Source organism: Carcharhinus amblyrhynchos, chromosome 11 (genome assembly GCF_965287045.1).
Source record: "Carcharhinus amblyrhynchos chromosome 11, sCarAmb.v2.hapA, whole genome shotgun sequence".
Classification (NCBI taxonomy): domain Eukaryota; kingdom Metazoa; phylum Chordata; class Chondrichthyes; order Carcharhiniformes; family Carcharhinidae; genus Carcharhinus; species Carcharhinus amblyrhynchos.
In genome coordinates this window covers 95,738,689-95,756,267 of record NC_137334.1, presented here as the reverse complement: position 1 = coordinate 95,756,267, position 17,579 = coordinate 95,738,689, and the positions used below count along the sequence as shown (strand labels likewise).

Here is a 17,579-nt window from a genome sequence, read left to right as displayed (position 1 = left end):
TCTGAGTGAAGAAATTTCCCCTCACCTCAGTTCTAAAAGGTTTACCCCTTATCCTCAAACTGTGATCCCTAGTTCTGGACTCTCCCGCCATTGGGAACATTCTTTCTGAATCGACCCTGTCTAACCCTGTTAGAATTTTATAAGTTTCTATGGGATCCCCTCTCATTCTTCCAAACTCCAGTGAATATAATCCTAACCCACTTAGTCTCTCCTCATATGACAGACCTGCCATCCCAGGAATCAGCCTGGTAAACCTTCGCTGTGCTCCCTCTAGAGCAAGAACATCCTTCCTCAGATAAGGACACCAAAACTGCACACAATACTCCAGGTGTGGCTTCACCAACACGCTGTATAATTTGATTTGATTTATTATAGTCACATGTATTAGCATTCAGTGAAAAGTATTGTTTATTGTGCGTTATACAGATGAAGCATACCATTCATAGAGAAGAAAAGCAGAGAGTGCAGTAGTGTTACAGTCATAGTTGGGGTGTAGGAAGAGATCAACTTAATGCAAGGTAAGTCCATTCAAAAGTCTGACAGCAGCAGGGATGAATCTGTTCTTGAGTCGGTTGGTACGTGACCTCAGACTTTTGTACCCTTTTCCCGATGGAAGAAGGTGGAAGAGAGAATGTCCGGGGTGCATGGGGTCCTTAATCATGCTGGCGACATAATTAAGGACCCCAATAATTGCAGCAAAATACCTCTATCCTAAACGCAAATCCTCTCGCTCTGAAGGCCAACATACCATTTGTCTTCTTTACTGCCTGCTGTACCTGCGCGCTTACTTTCAGCGACTGATACACGAGGACTCCAAGGTCTCATTGAGTATCCACCTCTCACATTCAAGTATTAAGTTGTCTTCCTATTATTGCTACCAAAGTGGATAACCTCACATTTATCCACATTATACTGCATCTGCCATGGAGATACCCACACACTCAGCCTGTCCAAATCACTGCTAATCCCTTGTTTCATTGATTGTAGGGGACTACACAACAATATAGGTATGAGATTCCACAAAGATGAGGGTTGAGCTTTGTCCTGTAGTTGCTGTGGGAAGCTTCCAGAACTGGAGCCAACTTGAAAATCATGTGACCCATGACTCCCTCATGTCTTATTGACAATGCTGGCTCCTCACAATTTCCCCAATCCTCTGGCCTACTGTGAATAATTGGATAGCTCTTTCAAGGAGCCAGTAGGGATGGTACGCTGGCACAGTGGGTTAGCACCGCTGCCTCACAGCGCCAGGGACCCGGGTTCGATTCCCGGCAGCACGGTGGCACAGTGGGTTAGCGCTGCTGCCTCACAGCGCCAGGAACCCGGGTTCGATTCCCGGGGGCACGGTGACACAGTGGGTTAGCGCTGCTGCCTCACAGCGCCAGGGACTCGGGTTCGATTCCTGGCAGCACGGTGACACAGTGGTTAGCACTGCTGCCTCACAGCACCAGGAACCCGGGTTCGATTCCCGGGGGCACGGTGGCACAGTGGGTTAGCGCTGCTGCCTCACAGCGCCAGGGACTCGGGTTCGATTCCTGGCAGCACGGTGACACAGTGGGTTAGCACTGCTGCCTCACACCGCCAGGGACTTGGGTTTGATTCACAGCAACACGGTGGCACAGTGGTTAGCACTGCTGCCTCACAGCGCCAGGAACCCGGGTTCGATCCCCAGCTTGGGTTACTGTGGGGTTTGCACATTCACCCCGTGTCTGCGTGGGTTTCCTCTGGGTGCTCCGGTTCCCTCCCACAGTCCAAAGATGTGCGGGTTAGGTGGAATGGCCATGCTAAGTTGTCCCTTAGTGTCAGGGGGACTAGCTAGGGTAATTACAGGGATAGGGCCTGGGGTGGGATTGTGGTTGGATGGCCTCCCCCTGCACTGTAGGGATTCTATTTGATGATTGCTGGGTGAATGGTTTCCTGGTCTGGAAGGTCTGGCTGTAAAAACCACAGGAAACAGAGCACGGGAAGGATCAAAGAGTTTTGCACTTTGGGAAAACCTGTACTTCATCAATTTCAAAGTTTGTTTTCCTTTTCAACCCTGGCTTTTGTTTCAAGAAGGAGGTTTGGGTGGAGCTCGGTCTCTGTGAAGAGAAACGGGGGTCACGGGACTGAACAAAGAAATCTGTTTCACATTTGCTGAGAGTTTTTTCGCTGCGGAACTTCCTAGAAACTCTTTAAGTTTTTTATGAGTTGACTTTCCGCTGGCTGCCAGCACAGTTTTTGAGAAGCATATTTTTACCCTGTTGACTGAGAGTTGAGACCATTTGCCAGGGCTGAGTCGAAGCTGTACTTTGTACCGAGTGTAATCGAACGTTAACGTTCCTGCCTCTTTCCAGAGAGGACAGTGGCCTCTCCCTGGATCTGACTGCCTCCCATTCAAACAGGGTGTCTTGCTGAGTGTGGCCAAGGATTAAATGTCACATCCCTTCACACTCTTCATAAATCTCTGCAGTGTGTACACCGCCCCCCCCACTCCCGCCCCGACCGTGTGCTGACCTGTGTCCCAGGCATTTGACCATTGTGAGCTGGTTACTTTTCCGGGCTGGTAAACCACAGAAAGCAAGCTCAAAGTATCAGTGGACTTAGAACTGAAGTGACAAGAACGTGCATTTATATAGTGCCTTCAATGTAACGAAATATCCCCCAAGACCATTCACAGGAACGTTAGAAAACAAAATATCACACCAAGGAGGTATTGGGCCAGATAACCAAAAGCCTGGCCAATGAGAGAGGTTTCAAACGGGTGTTTGAAGGCAGACAGCGAGGGGACAGGATTAGGGAAGGAATTCCAGAGCTTGGAATCCAGGACACTGAAGGCATGGCTCCATTACAATGGGGGTGATTGTAATTTTGAAAGCCACAAGAGGGCAAGAGTGAGGGGAGGGCCGTATCCCTGGAGGGGGTGACAGAGTTAGAGAGGAGTGAGACCCTGAAGGGATCTGAAAACAATGATGAGAATTTTAAAATCTAGGACAAGGGCAGCAGATTCCTGGGAATACCCCCCCACCTGGAGGTTCCGCTCCCAGTCACTCATCATCCTGATTTGGGAATATATCACCGTTCCTTCACTGTCATTGGGTCAAAACCCTGAACCTCCTCCCTAGCAGCACCGTGGGTGTACCTACATCACAGGGACCGCAGCGATTCAAGAGGCAGCTCACCACCACCTTCTCAAGGGGCAATTAGGGATGGGTAATAAATGCTGGTCGAGCCAGCGATGCCCACATCCTGTAAATGACTTTTAAAAACACTCTGTCCCTGCCGTAGCTCAGCTGGTCGAACCCTCCTTCCTGCCGATGTTACCCCTAGATTGACTATTCCTGCCCTCCCCAGCATTCTACCCTCTGTACACTCCAAATGACCCAAACCCCTGGTCCTAACCCACCCCTGGCCCCTGTCCCCTTTCACCCCTGTCCTGATTAAGCGAAGCCTCCATTTTAATTTTCTCTTTGGATCAGCCTCTGGTCTAACTCCTCCCTCTGTCTATCAGCTGCTCCAACCCCATAACTAGAAAACTGGTTGGCAGAGAGGAGACAAAGAGTAGGAATTAATGGGTGCTTTGGTTGGTGACTAGTGGAGTGCCCCAGGGATCGGTGCTGGGGCCTCAGCTATTTGCCATTTATAGAGATGATCTGGAGGAGGGAACCGAGTGTAGGGTGTCGAAATTTGCTGATGACACAAAGATAAGTGGAACAGCAAATTGTGCAGAGGGTGTGGAAAGTCTGCAGAGGGATCTAGATAGGCTGAGCAAGTGGGCGAGGACCTGGCAGATGGAATACAATGTTGGCAAGTGTGAGGTTATCCACTTTGGTAGGAATAATGGTAGGAAGGACTACTACTTACAGGGCGAAAAGCTGCAGCATGCTACAGTGCAGAGGGACCTGGGGGTCCTTGCGCATGAGTTGCAAAAACCCAGCCGACAGGTGCAGCAGGTGGTCAGGAAGGCGAATGGGATGCTGGCCTTCATAGCGAGGGGGATTGAATATAAAAGTAGGGAGGTCTTGCTGCAGCTGTATAGGGCATTGGTGAGGCCGCAGCTGGAGTACTGTGTGCAGTTTTGGTCGCTGCACTTGCGCAAGGATATTGTGGCCTTGGAGGGAGTGCAGAGGAGGTTCACTAGGCTGATACCGGAGTTGAGGGGGTTGAGCTATGAAGAGAGGCTGAATAGACTGGGCTTGTACTCGTTAGAGTTTAGAAGGATGAGGGGAGATCTCATTGAGACGCATAAGATGATGAAAGGGATGGATAGGGTAGAGTTGGAGAGGTTCTTCCTGCTCAGAAAGGACAGCAGGACTAGAGGGCACAGCCTCAAGATAAGGAGGGGCAGTTTAGAACAGAGTTGAGGAGGAACGTCTTCACTCAAAGGGTGGTGAATCTCTGGAATTCTCTGCCCGTTGAAGTGGTGGAGGCTGCCTCGCTAAATATATTTAAGACGCGGGTAGATCGGTTTTTGGTAGGCAAGGGGATTAAGGGTTATGGGGAGAAAGCGGGAAAGTGGAACTGAGCCACTTCAGATCAGCCATGGTCTTATTGAATGGTGGGGCAGGCTCGAAGGGCTAGTTGGCCTACTCCTGCTCCTATTTCTTATGTTCTTATGTTTTTCAAGTTGGCAGGCAGTAACTAGTGGGGTGCCACAGGGATCCCAGCTATTCACAATATATATTGATTTGGATGAGGAAACAAAATGTAACATTTCAAGGTTTGTAGATGATACCAAGTTGGGTGGGAGGGTGAACTGTGACGAGGATGCAGAAATCCTTCAGAACGATCTGGACAGGTTGGGTGAGTGGGCTAATCAATATCAGATGCAGTATAATTTGGATAAATGTGAGGTTATTCACTTTGGAAGCAAAAACAAGAAGGCAGATTACTACCTGAATGGCTGTAAATTGGGAGAGGGGAGTGTGCAGAGGGACCTGGGTGTCCTTGTGCACCAGTCACTGAAGGTAAGCGTGCAGGTGCTGCAGGCGGTAAAGAAGGCGAATGGTATGTTGGCCTTCATTGTGAGAGGTTTCGAGTACAGGAGCAGGGATGTGTTGTTACAATTATACAGGGGCCTTGGTGAGGCTACACCTAGAGTATTGTGTGCGGTTTTGGTCTCCTTTTCTGAGGAAGGATGTTCTTGTTCTCGAGGGAGAGCAGTGAAGGTTTACCAGGCTGATTCCGGGGATGGTGGGACTGATGTATGAGGAGAGATTGACCAGGTTAGGATTGTTTTCACTGGAGTTCAGATGAATGAGGGGGGGAATCTCATAGAGACTTATAAAATTCTAATGGGACTAGATAAGATAGATGCAGGGAGGATATTCCCAATGAATGGGGGGAATCCAGAACCAGGACTCACAGTCTGAGGATTCAGGGTAGACCATTTAGGACGGAGGTGAGGAGACATTTCTTTGCCCAAAGAGTGGTGAACCTGTGGAATTCATTACCTGGTTACCAGGGAAACTGGGGATGGGTCAATAAATGTGGCCCACTCACATTGTGTTGGAGTGTTTCACAACATAGAGCCAAGCCTCTTGTCCATCCCTCTTAGACCCAGGGCACCAATAACAGCTCCTGCTGCCTTAGCTCAGGGCCCCATGCTGCTGCTTCCTCACTGAGCCACAGGATGAAGCTTGCTGTTAGACCAACAGAGATTGCATGGTGGGAGCAAGGATAGAACGTCAGCGGGGAGATTTACTGAAAGGTACCAGGGATAAAGTTATGTGGAGAAGCTGGGATTGTTCTCCTTGGAGCAGAGAAAGCTCAAGGGGGGTTAATCAAAGCGTTCAAACACAAGGGGTTTAAGTAGAGTGAGTAAGGAGAAACTGTTCCCGATGGCAGGAGGATCAGTAATCAGAGGGACCGAACTGGATAAATATTGGAAAAGGAGAAAGATTTCAGCGTATGGGGAAAGTGCAGTGGAGGAGAAACTAATTGGATAGAATTTCAAAGAGCCGGCACCTACACGATGGGCCAAATGGCCTCCTCCAGTGCTGCAACATTCTGTGAGGGAGTGAGTAATAGTGTAAGGTGTTACTGGATGCGAGATGGATTAAGGGCTGGACTGGGTGGGGGGTTAAAGTCCTAATGGAGTGGGAATATTTATTGACAGATTCCTGAGGAATGAGACAGAGCCAGGAAGGAGAGGCTGGGAACAGCTAGGCTGTGTTTACCAGCGGGAGAATGGGATCACTTTTAATCTGGCAACGAAATAAATTCCTGGAAATAGTCGGTTCCTAAAAATCAATGTAATGAAGTGAGTCACATTGTTTATAACTCAGAGTTTACACTGCAGAGGATGGAGTAGACCAATCGCTGGGCCGGATGCCACATCTTTGTATCTTTTGGAAGGGAAACAGGTTCCTTTCCGATAAAGAACCTCATTTCTTCAAGTTTCGCCCTTTGTGTCACTTCATTCAGTGTCCCAGCTTTGGAAAGGCAATGGGGGAGGGGTGGGGGTTAGGACAAAAGGGTCACATCCTGGAGAAGAAAGCAGCAGGGAATATTTCGGAAAGATCGGTTTATGTCTGCTGTTAGCAAGACCATCGCTCATCGTCCATCAGTGTCACACACACATCCTTGGCAGCACTGAGTCATAAACTTCTGGGATCCTCTCCAGAAAATGTGCATGAAAAACCAGACACACATTCCAGTGAAATACTCGGAATGTCGCACTGTCAGAGGGTCAGTGCTGAGGGAGTGCCGCACTGTCAGAGGGTCAGTGCTGAGGGAGTGCCGCACTGTCAGAGGGTCAGTGCTGAGGGAGTGCCGCACTGTCAGAGGGTCAGTGCTGAGGGAGTGCCGCACTGTCAGAGGGTCAGTGCTGAGGGAGTGCCGCACTGTCAGAGGGTCAGTGCTAAGGGAGTGCCGCACTGTCAGAGGGTCAGTGCTGAGGGAGTGCCACACTGTCAGAGGGTCAGTACTGAGGGAGTGCCACACTGTCAGAGGGTCAGTGCTGAGGGAGTGCCACACTGTCAAAGGGTCAGTGCTGAGGGAGTGCCGCACTGTCAGAGGGTCAGTACTGAGAGAGTGCCGCACTGTCAGAGGGTCAGTACTGAGGGAGTGCCGCACTGTCAGAGGGTCAATACTGAGGGAGTGCCGCACTGTCAGAGGGTCAGTACTGAGGGAGTGCTGCACTGTCAGAGGGTCAGTGCTGAGGGAGTGCCGCACTGTCAGAGGGTCAGTGCTGAGGGAGTGCCGCACTGTCAGAGGGTCAGTACTGAGGGAGTGCCGCACTGTCAGAGGGTCAGTACTGAGGGAGTGCCGCACTGTCAGAGGGTCAGTACTGAGGGAGTGCCGCGCTGCCAGAGGGTCAGTACTGAGGGAGTGCTGCACTGTCAGAGGGTCAGTACTGAGGGAGTGCCGCACTGTCAGAGGGTCGGTACTGAGGGAGTGCCGCACTGTCAGAGGGTCGGTACTGAGGGAGTGCCGCACTGTCAGAGGGTCAGTACTGAGGGAGTGCCGCACTGTCAGAGGGTCAGTACTGAGAGAGTGCTGCATTAACAGAGGGTCAGTGCTGAGGGAGTGCCGCACTGTCAGAGGGTCCGTACTGAGGGAGTGCCGCACTGTCAGAGGGTCAGTACTGAGGGAGTGCCGCACTGTCAGAGGGTCAGTACTGAGAGAGTGCTGCATTAACAGAGGGTCAGTGCTGAGGGAGTGCCGCACTGTCAGAGGGTCAGTACTGAGGGAGTGCCGCACTGTCAGAGAGAGAACAAACCAAGTGTGAATAAAGTGAATTAATTAATTGCGTAAATAGATATAAGCGGGTATGATGTAGTCAGGATTTTGGAGACATGGCTGCAGGGTGACTGGGATAGGAACAGAATATCAAGGGGTATTTAGCATTTAGGAAAGACAGACAAAAAGAAAGAAGTGGTGGAGTTTGCTGGTTAAAGAGGAACCAACACCATACTGAGGAAGGAGATATTAGTTCTGATAATATAGAATTGTTAATTAATCTCTGCTGCTATCTGCTTTAGAAGCCTTGGGAGTAGACCATCAGGTACTGGGAGTAGATATTTTAATCTTTTGCATTTCTCCAATGCTTTATCTCTGCTGATATCAATTTCCCTGATTTCCTCACTTTTTCACTCCTAGCTTACCATCGCTTTGTGGTGTGGAACTTATGTCTTCAGCTGTGAAGACAAACTGTGTTTTCAAAGTCTTTGCCATTTCCTCACTGCCAATAGTAATTTGTCCTGTCTCTGTCTCTCAGAGGCTAACATTTGCTTTAGCCACTCTCTTCCTTTTTGTGTGTGTGTGTCCTAGTTTTATGTTCCTGTTTAGTTTACTGTCCTACTCTATTTTCTGTTGTTTATATTTGGTAACCATTTGCTGGTTTTGCTGTGGAGTGTCACAGGCAGCCTCTCACAATATATATTAATGATTTGGAGGAAGGAACAGAGTGTAGTGTGGTTACATTTGTGGATGATATAACAGTGGGAGGAGGGTGGAAGTAGTTTACAGAGAGATATTGACAGGTTAGTGAGCGGGCAGAAAACTGGCAAATGGAATTCAATGTGGGAAAATGTGAGATTGTTGATTTTGGAAGAACTGTACACAACTCTGGTGCGGCCGCACTTGGAGTATTGTGTGCAGTTCTGGTCCCCACATTACAGGAAGGATGTGGAGGCTTTGGAGAGGGTGCAGAGGAGGTTTACCAGGATGTTGCCTGGTACGGAGGGGAGATCCTATGAGGAGAGACTGAGGGATTTGGGGTTGTTTTCGCTGGAAAGAAGGCGGCTAAGAGGGGATCTTATTGAAACATATAAGATGATTAGAGGTTTAGATAGGGTGGATAGTGATAGCCTTTTTCCTCGGATGGAGAAAGCTAGCACGAGGGGGCATGGCTTTAAATTAAGGGGGGGTAGTTATAGGACGGATGTCAGGGGTAGGTTCTTTACCCAGAGGGTGGTGAGGGATTGGAATGCCCTGCCTGCTGCGGTTGTAAATGCGCCTAGTTTGGGGGCGTTTAAGAGATCCGTGGATAGGTTTATGGACGAAAAGGGATTGGTTTAGGTTAGTGGGTCATTGTTTTTTAACTGGTCGGCGCAACATCGTGGGCCGAAGGGCCTGTTCTGCGCTGTAATGTTCTATGTTCGATGTTCTAACATGAGAAGGTGGATTGTCATTTAAATGGAGAGAGGCTGCAGAAAGCTGGAGCACAAAGGGACTTGGAAGGATCCTTGTTCCTGAAACCCGGAAAGCTAGCACACAGGGAATTTCAAGGGGCTGGAATATAAAAGTAAAGCAGTGATGCTGCAACTGTACAGAGTACAAGTGAGGCCACATTTACAATAACGTGCTCAGTCTTGGTCCCCTTATTTATATATATTATCATTAGAGGCGATACAGAGGAGGTTTACTGATCCCGGGTATGGAGGGACTGCCACATGAGGAAAGGTTAAACAGGCTGGGTGTGTTAACTCTCTGGAGTTGAGAAGAATGAGAGGGGATATGATTGAGACATCAGATTCTGGGGGGGTTAGACAGGGTCAATGCGGACCCAGCCTGCAGGTGCAGCAGGTGGTCAGGAAGGCGAATGGGATGCTGGCCTTCATAGCGAGGGGGATTGAATATAAAAGTAGGGAGGTCTTGCTGCAGCTGTATAGGGCATTGGTGAGGCCGCAGCTGGAGTACTGTGTGCAGTTTTGGGCGCCGCACCTGCGCAAGGATATTTTGGCCTTGGAGGGAGCGCAGAGGAGGTTTACTAGGCTGATACCGGAGTTGAGGGGGTTGAACTATGAGGAGAGGCTGAATAAACTAGGCTTGTACTCGTTAGAGTTTAGAAGAATGAGGGGAGATCTCATTGAGACGTATAAGATGATGAATGGGATGGATAGGATAGAGGTGGAGAGACTCTTCCCGCTCAAAAAAGACAGTAGGACTAGGGGGCACAGCCTCAAGATAAAGGGGGGGCGGTTTAGAACGGAGTTGAGGAGGAACTTCTTCACTCAAAGGGTGGTGAATCTCTGGAATTCTCTGCCCGTTGAAGTGGTGGAGGCTGCCTCGCTAAATATTTTTAAGTCGCGGGTTGATGGGTTTTTGATAAGAGAGGGGATTAAGGGTTATGGGGAGAGGGCGGGAAAGTGGAACTGAGCCACGACAGATCAGCCATGATCTTATTGAATGGCGGGGCAGGCTCGAAGGGCCAGATGGCCTACTCCTGCTCCTATTTCTTATGTTCTTATGTTCTTAAGGTGTTTCCACTCCTGGGAGAGGGTGGGACCAGAGGGCAGAGTCACAGAATAAGGAGCGGGGGAGGAAGGGGGTCGGGGGGGGGGCTCATTTAAGACGGATTTGAGGAAAAGTTTCCTCTTTCAGAGAGTGGAGAATCTTTGGAGATCTTTCCCGCAGGAAGCTGTGGGGTCTGAGTCCTTGAACCTTTCCAAGGCTGAGATGGAGAAGGTTTTAATGTTGGGGGATTAAGAGAAACAGAAATAAAGCTGGAAAGTGGATTGATTAAATGTTAGATCAGCCAAGATCTTATTAAATGGCAGATCAGGCTCGAAGGACTGAATGGCCTCCTCCTGTTCCTAGTTCTTACGGTCTTTACGTCTGAGATGTCCATTTCTCAAATCCGCCTGACCTGATGTCAGTTGACGTGTGGTTCGGGGAACAGTTCAGTGATTCTTGCTCTTGTGTCTTTAATGTGGACCTTAACTCCTCAAAATATCATTGGTACACCTTGGTTCCCATGTGGCATTGGATCCTCCCCTTCTCACCACAAGCGTGTCCCTAACCGTGAAGAGATATTTTTAACTCTGGCACTGGGCTGGCTCCTGGTCACAGAGAAACATAGAAAATAGGAGCAGGAATCTTCTCCAGTGTTCAATGTTACCATGTTCGATCCTCTAACTCAACACCATACTCCTGTCCTTCCCATGTCCATTGATCCCTTTAGCATCTAGAAATCTCTCTGTCTCTTTCTTAAATGTATTGAGTGGTTTGGCCGCTGCAGCTTTCTGAAGTAGAGAATTCCACAGGTTTACTACCCTCTGAGTGAAGACATTTCCCCTTATCTCAGTCCTAAATGGCCCACCCCATATCCTGAGATTGTGTCGCCCTTGTTCTAGAACTCCCAGCCACAGGAAACACATCCCTGTATCCAGCCTATCCAGCCCTGTCAAAAGTTTATATGTTTCAATGAGATCCCCTCTCATTTTTTTAAACTCCAATGAATACAGGCCCAGTAAACCCAATCTCTCCCCATACAACAATCCTGCCACCCCAGGAATCAATCTGGTGAACCTTCGCTGTGCTTCCTCTATGACAAGTATATCCTTCCTTAGATAAAGAGACCAAAACTGCACACAATACTCCAGATGTGGAGTACAGCTGTTCTGTACAGCTGCAGTAATACATCCTTGTTCCTGTACTCAAGTCCTCCTGCAATGAAGGCCAACATACCATTTGCCTTCTTAACTGCTTCCTGTAGCTGTATGCTTGCTTTCAGTGACTGATGTACAAGGACAGCCAGATCCCTCTGCACATCAACATTTCCCAATCAATCACAACTAATACTCTGCTTTTCTTCTTCTCCATTTGACATGGTTACACTGCCTCTGTCACATATTTGCCCACTCACTCAACTTGTCTAAATCACCTTGAGGCACCAGGGATCCGGGTTCAATTCCAGCCTCAGGTGACTGTGTGGAGTCTGCACGTTCTCCCAGTGTCTGTGTGGGTTTCCTCCAGGTGCTCTGGTTTCCTCCCACAGTCTGAAAGATGTGCTGGTTAGGTGCAGTGGCTGTGCTAAATTCTCCTTCAGTGTACCCGAACAGGTGCCAGAGTGTGGCAACTAGGGGATTTTCACAGTAACTTCATTGCGGTGTTAATGTAAGCCTATTTATAACTAATAAATAAACTTTTAACTTTAACTTAAACTTTTGGAGCCTCTTAGCATCTTCTCATCACTCACCTTCCCACCAGTTATTCATCTTCAGCAAACTTGGAAATAATATGTTTGGTTCCCTTATCTTTGGTGTATATTGTGAATAAGAGGGGCTGGTCCCCATGAGACCCCCTTAGTTACTGCCTTCCAATTCAAAAAAAAACCCATTTATTCCAATACCCCGAGCTTTAATTTTACACACAAATTTCTTATGTGGAATTTTATCAAAAACTTTCCGAAAAAATAACACAATCTTCACACTGCAGGTGATTATAAATCCCAACTTTCCAAAATACTTCATTATCTGTGACACACATTTTAATATCCAGTGGTGATGAAAGGCGCTATAGAAATGCAAATTAAAGTGTTCCCTCTCCCTCGTGTATCCAAGTCAGTCTTTCCTCACATTTCACCCTCCCACAATCTCTCTTCTTCTTTACAATGACAGGTGGAGAGAGCCACGGTGAGCGAATGAACACCGAACTCATTGACAATCATTTAAACTACCCAAATGTCAGTCTGCTGGGTCGCAAATCAGTCAGAGTGGGCCCAAAGACAACGGCAGTGATTCGCGAACGCAACAACGCGCAGTGGCGATCCATGGATCGAAGTGGCAAAGCCAATGAGGAGGCACGGCGACCATGGCCCCAGCTGGTAAACCAATAGCCAGAGGTTCTGTCCGAGCTTTAACTCTATTCCAGACAGACTGAGCAGTTAACACTCGATAGTAACTGACTGCAGGATCTCTATTCCAGACAGACTGAGCAGTTAACACTCGATAGTAACTGACTGCAGGATCTCTATACCAGACAGACTGAGCAGCTAACACTCGATAGTAACTGACTGCAGGATCTCTATACCAGATAGACTGAGCAGCTAACACTCGATAGTAACTGACTGCAGGGTCTCTATTACAGACAGACTGAGCAGCTAACACTCGATAGTAACTGACTGCAGGATCTCTATACCAGACAGACTGAGCAGCTAACACTCGATAGTAACTGACTGCAGGGTCTCTATTCCAGACAGACTGAGCAGCTAACACTCGATAGTAACTGACTGCAGGGTCTCTATTCCAGACAGACTGAGCAGCTAACACTCGATAGTAACTGACTGCAGGATCTCTATACCAGACAGACTGAGCAGCTAACACTCGATAGTAACTGACTGCAGGATCTCTATTCCAGACAGACTGAGCAGTTGACACTCGATAGTAACTGACTGCAGGGTCTCTATTACAGACAGACTGAGCAGTTGACACTCGATAGGAATAATGGTCGGAATAATGGTAGGAAGGACTATTACTTACGTGGCGAAAAACTGCAGCAGGCGACGGTGCAGAGGGACCTCGGGGTCCTTGTGCATGAGTCGCAAAAACCCAGCCTGCAGGTGCAGCAGGTGGTCAGGAAGGCAAATGGGATGCTGGCCTTCATAGCGAGGGGGATTGAATATAAAAGTAGGGAGGTCTTGCTGCAGCTGTATAGGGCATTGGTGAGGCCGCAGCTGGAGTACTGTGTGCAGTTTTGGTCACCGCACTTACGCAAGGATATTTTGGCCGTAGAGGGAGTGCAGAGGAGGTTTACTAGGCTGATACCGGAGTTGAAGGGGTTGAGCTATGAGGGGAGGCTGAATAAACTAGGCTTGTACTCGTTAGAGTTTAGAAGAATGAGGGGAGATCTCATTGAGACGTATAAGATGATGAATGGGATGGATAGGATAGAGGTGGAGAGACTCTTCCCGCTCAGAAAGGACAGTAGGACTAGGGGGCACAGCCTCAAGATAAAGGGGGGCGGTTTAGAACGGAGTTGAGGAGGAACTTCTTCACTCAAAGGGTGGTGAAACTCTGGAATTCTCTGCCCGTTGAAGTGGTGGAGGCTGCCTCGCCAAATATATTTAAGACGCGGGTTGATGGGTTTTTGATAAGAGAGGGGATTAAGGGTTATGGGGAGAGGGCGGGAATGTGGAACTGAGACACGACAGATCAGCCATGATCTTATAGAATGGCGGGGCAGGCTCGAAGGGCTAGATGGCCTACTCCTACTCCTATTTCTTATGTTATGTTCTTATGTTATGATAGTAACTGACTGCAGGATCTCTATACCAGACAGACTGAGCAGCTAACACTCGATAGTAACTGACTGCAGGATCTCTATACCAGACAGACTGAGCAGCTACACTCGATAGTAACTGACTGCAGGGTCTCTATACCAGACAGACTGAGCAGCTAACACTCGATAGTAACTGACTGCAGGATCTCTATTCCAGACAGACTGAGCAGCTAACACTCGATAGTAACTGACTGCAGGGTCTCTATACCAGACAGACTGAGCAGCTAACACTCGATAGTAACTGACTGCAGGATCTCTATACCAGACAGACTGAGCAGCTAACACTCGATAGTAACTGACTGCAGGGTCTCTATTCCAGACAGACTGAGCAGCTAACACTCGATAGTAACTGACTGCAGGATCTCTATTCCAGATAGACTGAGCAGTTAACACTCGATAGTAACTGACTGCAGGGTCTCTATTACAGACAGGCTGAGCAGCTAACACTCGATAGTAACTGATTGCAGGGTCTCTATTACAGACAGACTGAGCAATTAACACTCGATAGTAACTGACTGCAGGGTCTCTATTACACTGACACTTTCCCCAGCAGCTCATTGAAGATTTGATTGCAGACAGAGCTTACACTGTAACCCCCCCTGTCCCAGTGACTCCCTCATCCACTTAGTCACCTTCTCTGTCTGTGGAATCTATCAGACTGCATGCTTCCACCTCTCCATCATTCTATCCCTGCACTCACCATCTCTCTTCTCATGTTAAACCTCGATTGCTCTGTTAATCTCTCTCTTTCTGTACTCTCTCAGGCTGTCTATCTCTGTCCTTTCATTTCCCTGTCTGCCTCTCTCTCTGTCTGTCCCTCTCTTTATGTCACTCTGCCTGTGTGTGTGTTTCTGTCGCACTGTCTCTCTGTCCTTCTATTTCTCTTCCTGTTTTTGTTTTACTCACTGTCCCACTGTGTCGCTCCCTCTGTCTCTAGCTCATTCCCACTCTGTGTCACCCTCTATCACTCTCCAATTTTTTATACTCGTTCATACATCTATTTACGTCCGTGCGTGAGCCTGTCTCCCCAAGACCTGGTCATTTCTGATGAGCATGTTGAGTTTCTGTGTTAGATGATGCAGAGTAAGGAGCATTACTGCGTTACATACGCTTCAGTTGTTATTGGTGCGATTTCAGAAAGTGATGGAATGCTGCTGTCTGTTAACAGCTTTCATTTAAATCCTTCCTGAATTGGAACACCTCGATTAAATCCTCCTTAACCATCTCTGATCCAAGGAAAACAATCCCAGCTTCTCCAGTCCCTCTCCACAGTAACTGAAGTCCCTCATCCCTGGGAACATTGCAGTAAATCTCCCTCCATGTCCTCTGCAAAACCCTGACATTCTTCCAAACGCGTGGATACAACACTCCCGCCTGTCATGTGTTTTATAAAGATTAAAGTGAGATGTTGCAGAAGCTGGAAATACATGGTCTGCTGTGATGAAAGTCAGTGCACTCTGTATAACAGCTCAGTCAGTTCAAACTGCCTCTGATCGTGTCCCTTGTCTTGTCTTTATTCTGAACCTTGACCTTCTGCCCCTGTGGACAGACAACTTGCCAAGTGGAGCTAGACCAGGTCTTGGAGAGAATTTCATCTCTGCGCCTCCCAGATGAGCGAGGTCCACTGGAACATCTCTACTCACTGCACATTCCCAACTGTGACTGGAGAGGTCTTTATAACCTCAAACAGGTAAATCTGTCTGAGATTTCCTCTGTATCTAACCCCGTGCTGTACCTGTCCTGGGAGTGTTTGATGGGGGGACAGTGTAGAGGGAGCTTTACTCTGTATCTAACCCCATGCTGTACCTGTCCTGGGAGTGTTTGATGGGGACAGTGTACAAAGAGAATGGGGTGGAGGGATGGCGAGGGTGGGGTGAGGAGAGGGTAGGATGAGGTGGGGAGAGGGGGATGGTGGGGTTAGTGGGAGGGTGGGATGGGGGAGGTTGGTGTGGGGAGAGGGTGAGGGTGGGGTAGGAGGGGCGGGTTGAGGTGGGTGGGTAAGGTCAGGTAGGGGAGGTGGAGGGTGGGGCAGGGAGAGGAGGAGGGTGGGGGAGACAGGAGGGGGAGGATAGGGCAGGGAGAGGAGGAGGGTGGGGTGGGGGTGTGAGAGAGCGTGGGACAGGGAGAGGGGGTAGGTGGAGTGGGGGAGGGTGCAGCAGGGGGAGGGGAGGATGGACTGGTGGGGAGGGGGGAGGGTTGGGTGGGGGGAGGTGTAAGGTGGGGAGGGGGTTAGCCTTTCTTGTGTCCCTGATCTCACTCCTTTCTCTGTTGTGATTGGTTGACAGTGTAAGACCTCTCTGAATGGGCAGCGCGGTGAATGCTGGTGTGTGAACCCACACACAGGGAAAGTCATCGCAGGATCTCCCAAGGTGCGAGGGGACCCTGAGTGTCATCGCTGCTGTGCCGTCCCAGAGCAGAATGCTGATCCACAGCCCCCAGCCACCCCCTAAATACTGAGGGAGGGGTGACGGGAGGGGGCAGGGCAAAGGGGCAGGGTGGCAGGGGAAGAATGGGAAGGGGAACTGATGGGGGTAAGTGGGGGTCAGTGACAGGTCAATGAGGATTCCAAAAGCAGACAGAACGTCTGAACGCGAGCTACTCTGTTAGGAAACAAGGTGAGAATTTGGTATTTGGTGGTTTGTTGTAAATCATTACAGCCTCACCATCAGCTCCTCGTCCCACACTAAATGCGAGTGTTGCCATTGTTTGATGGTGATTATTGACTTGTTGTTTTGGAAGCTCTCGGCCTGGCGTTTTGTGTGTGTACCGGATATTCCGAATTGCTACAAGGAGCAGTGTTGGACACCACACGACTCACTGTCTACTCTGACTCTCTGAAAAACTGACTAGAACCTGTCCAGTCACAGCAGCAATGATGTTCATGGTCATCGTCACACACACTGGTACTCTGCGGAAGGAAGGATGTGTCATTTATACACCACCTTCCGCTTCAGAGTGTCACCACCAATTCACTCTTAAACAGCAATCCTGGAACTCCCCCTTCCTAACAGCACCATGGATGTACCTACACCTCACCGCCTTTTGAGTGCTCACCATCCCTTCCTCCGGGGTAACTCGGGTGGGTGAGAGTGCTGACAGAGCCAACCACCCATGAGTGAATTTAAAAATGTATTGTTTTGTGGTGATGTTGAGTGATGGTTAGGTATAGACCAGGGCACCAGATCCAAAAAGGGGAGGGTGGCCGGGTCTGTCTTTGACTTGTGGTCAGAGGGTTCTTTATGCACAGCAGGGAATCTCAGCTCAACACCATCTGATGGACATCACCTCAGAGTGAGATGGACAGAAATTCAGGACAGGAAAGTGAGAGTGGTACAATGTGGCCAGAAGATTAAGGAGAGCCCAGAGAGAGAGAGCTGGGAGTGAATGTACACAGATCATTAAAGGGGGCAGTACAAATTGAGAAGGTTGTTAAAATAGCAGAGAAAATCCAGCTCTTCATTAATACAGGAAAGAGACACAAAGTCAGGGAGTTATAGTAAACCCTTTATAAATCCCCGGTTAGTCTACAGGGATTGTGTCCAGTTCTGGGCCCCACACTTTAGGAAGGATGTCCAGTCCTTGGAGAGGATGTG

The 17,579-nt window shown here is 48.9% G+C and overlaps 1 protein-coding gene across 1 annotated transcript in view; it reads left to right on the top strand.

Moving 5' to 3' along the window:
- igfbp2a (insulin-like growth factor binding protein 2a) overlaps positions 1-16,472 on the top strand; it is a 45,906-nt gene extending 29,434 nt beyond the window's left edge. Inside the window, exons 2-4 of the mRNA XM_080199623.1 lie at positions 12,327-12,532; positions 15,536-15,676; positions 16,272-16,472. Of these exons, the coding sequence (XP_080055749.1) occupies positions 12,327-12,532; positions 15,536-15,676; positions 16,272-16,436 (512 nt within the window). The 3' untranslated portion in view covers positions 16,437-16,472. The remainder of the gene's footprint in view (positions 1-12,326; positions 12,533-15,535; positions 15,677-16,271) is intronic.
- Positions 16,473-17,579: the final 1,107 nt, after the last annotated feature.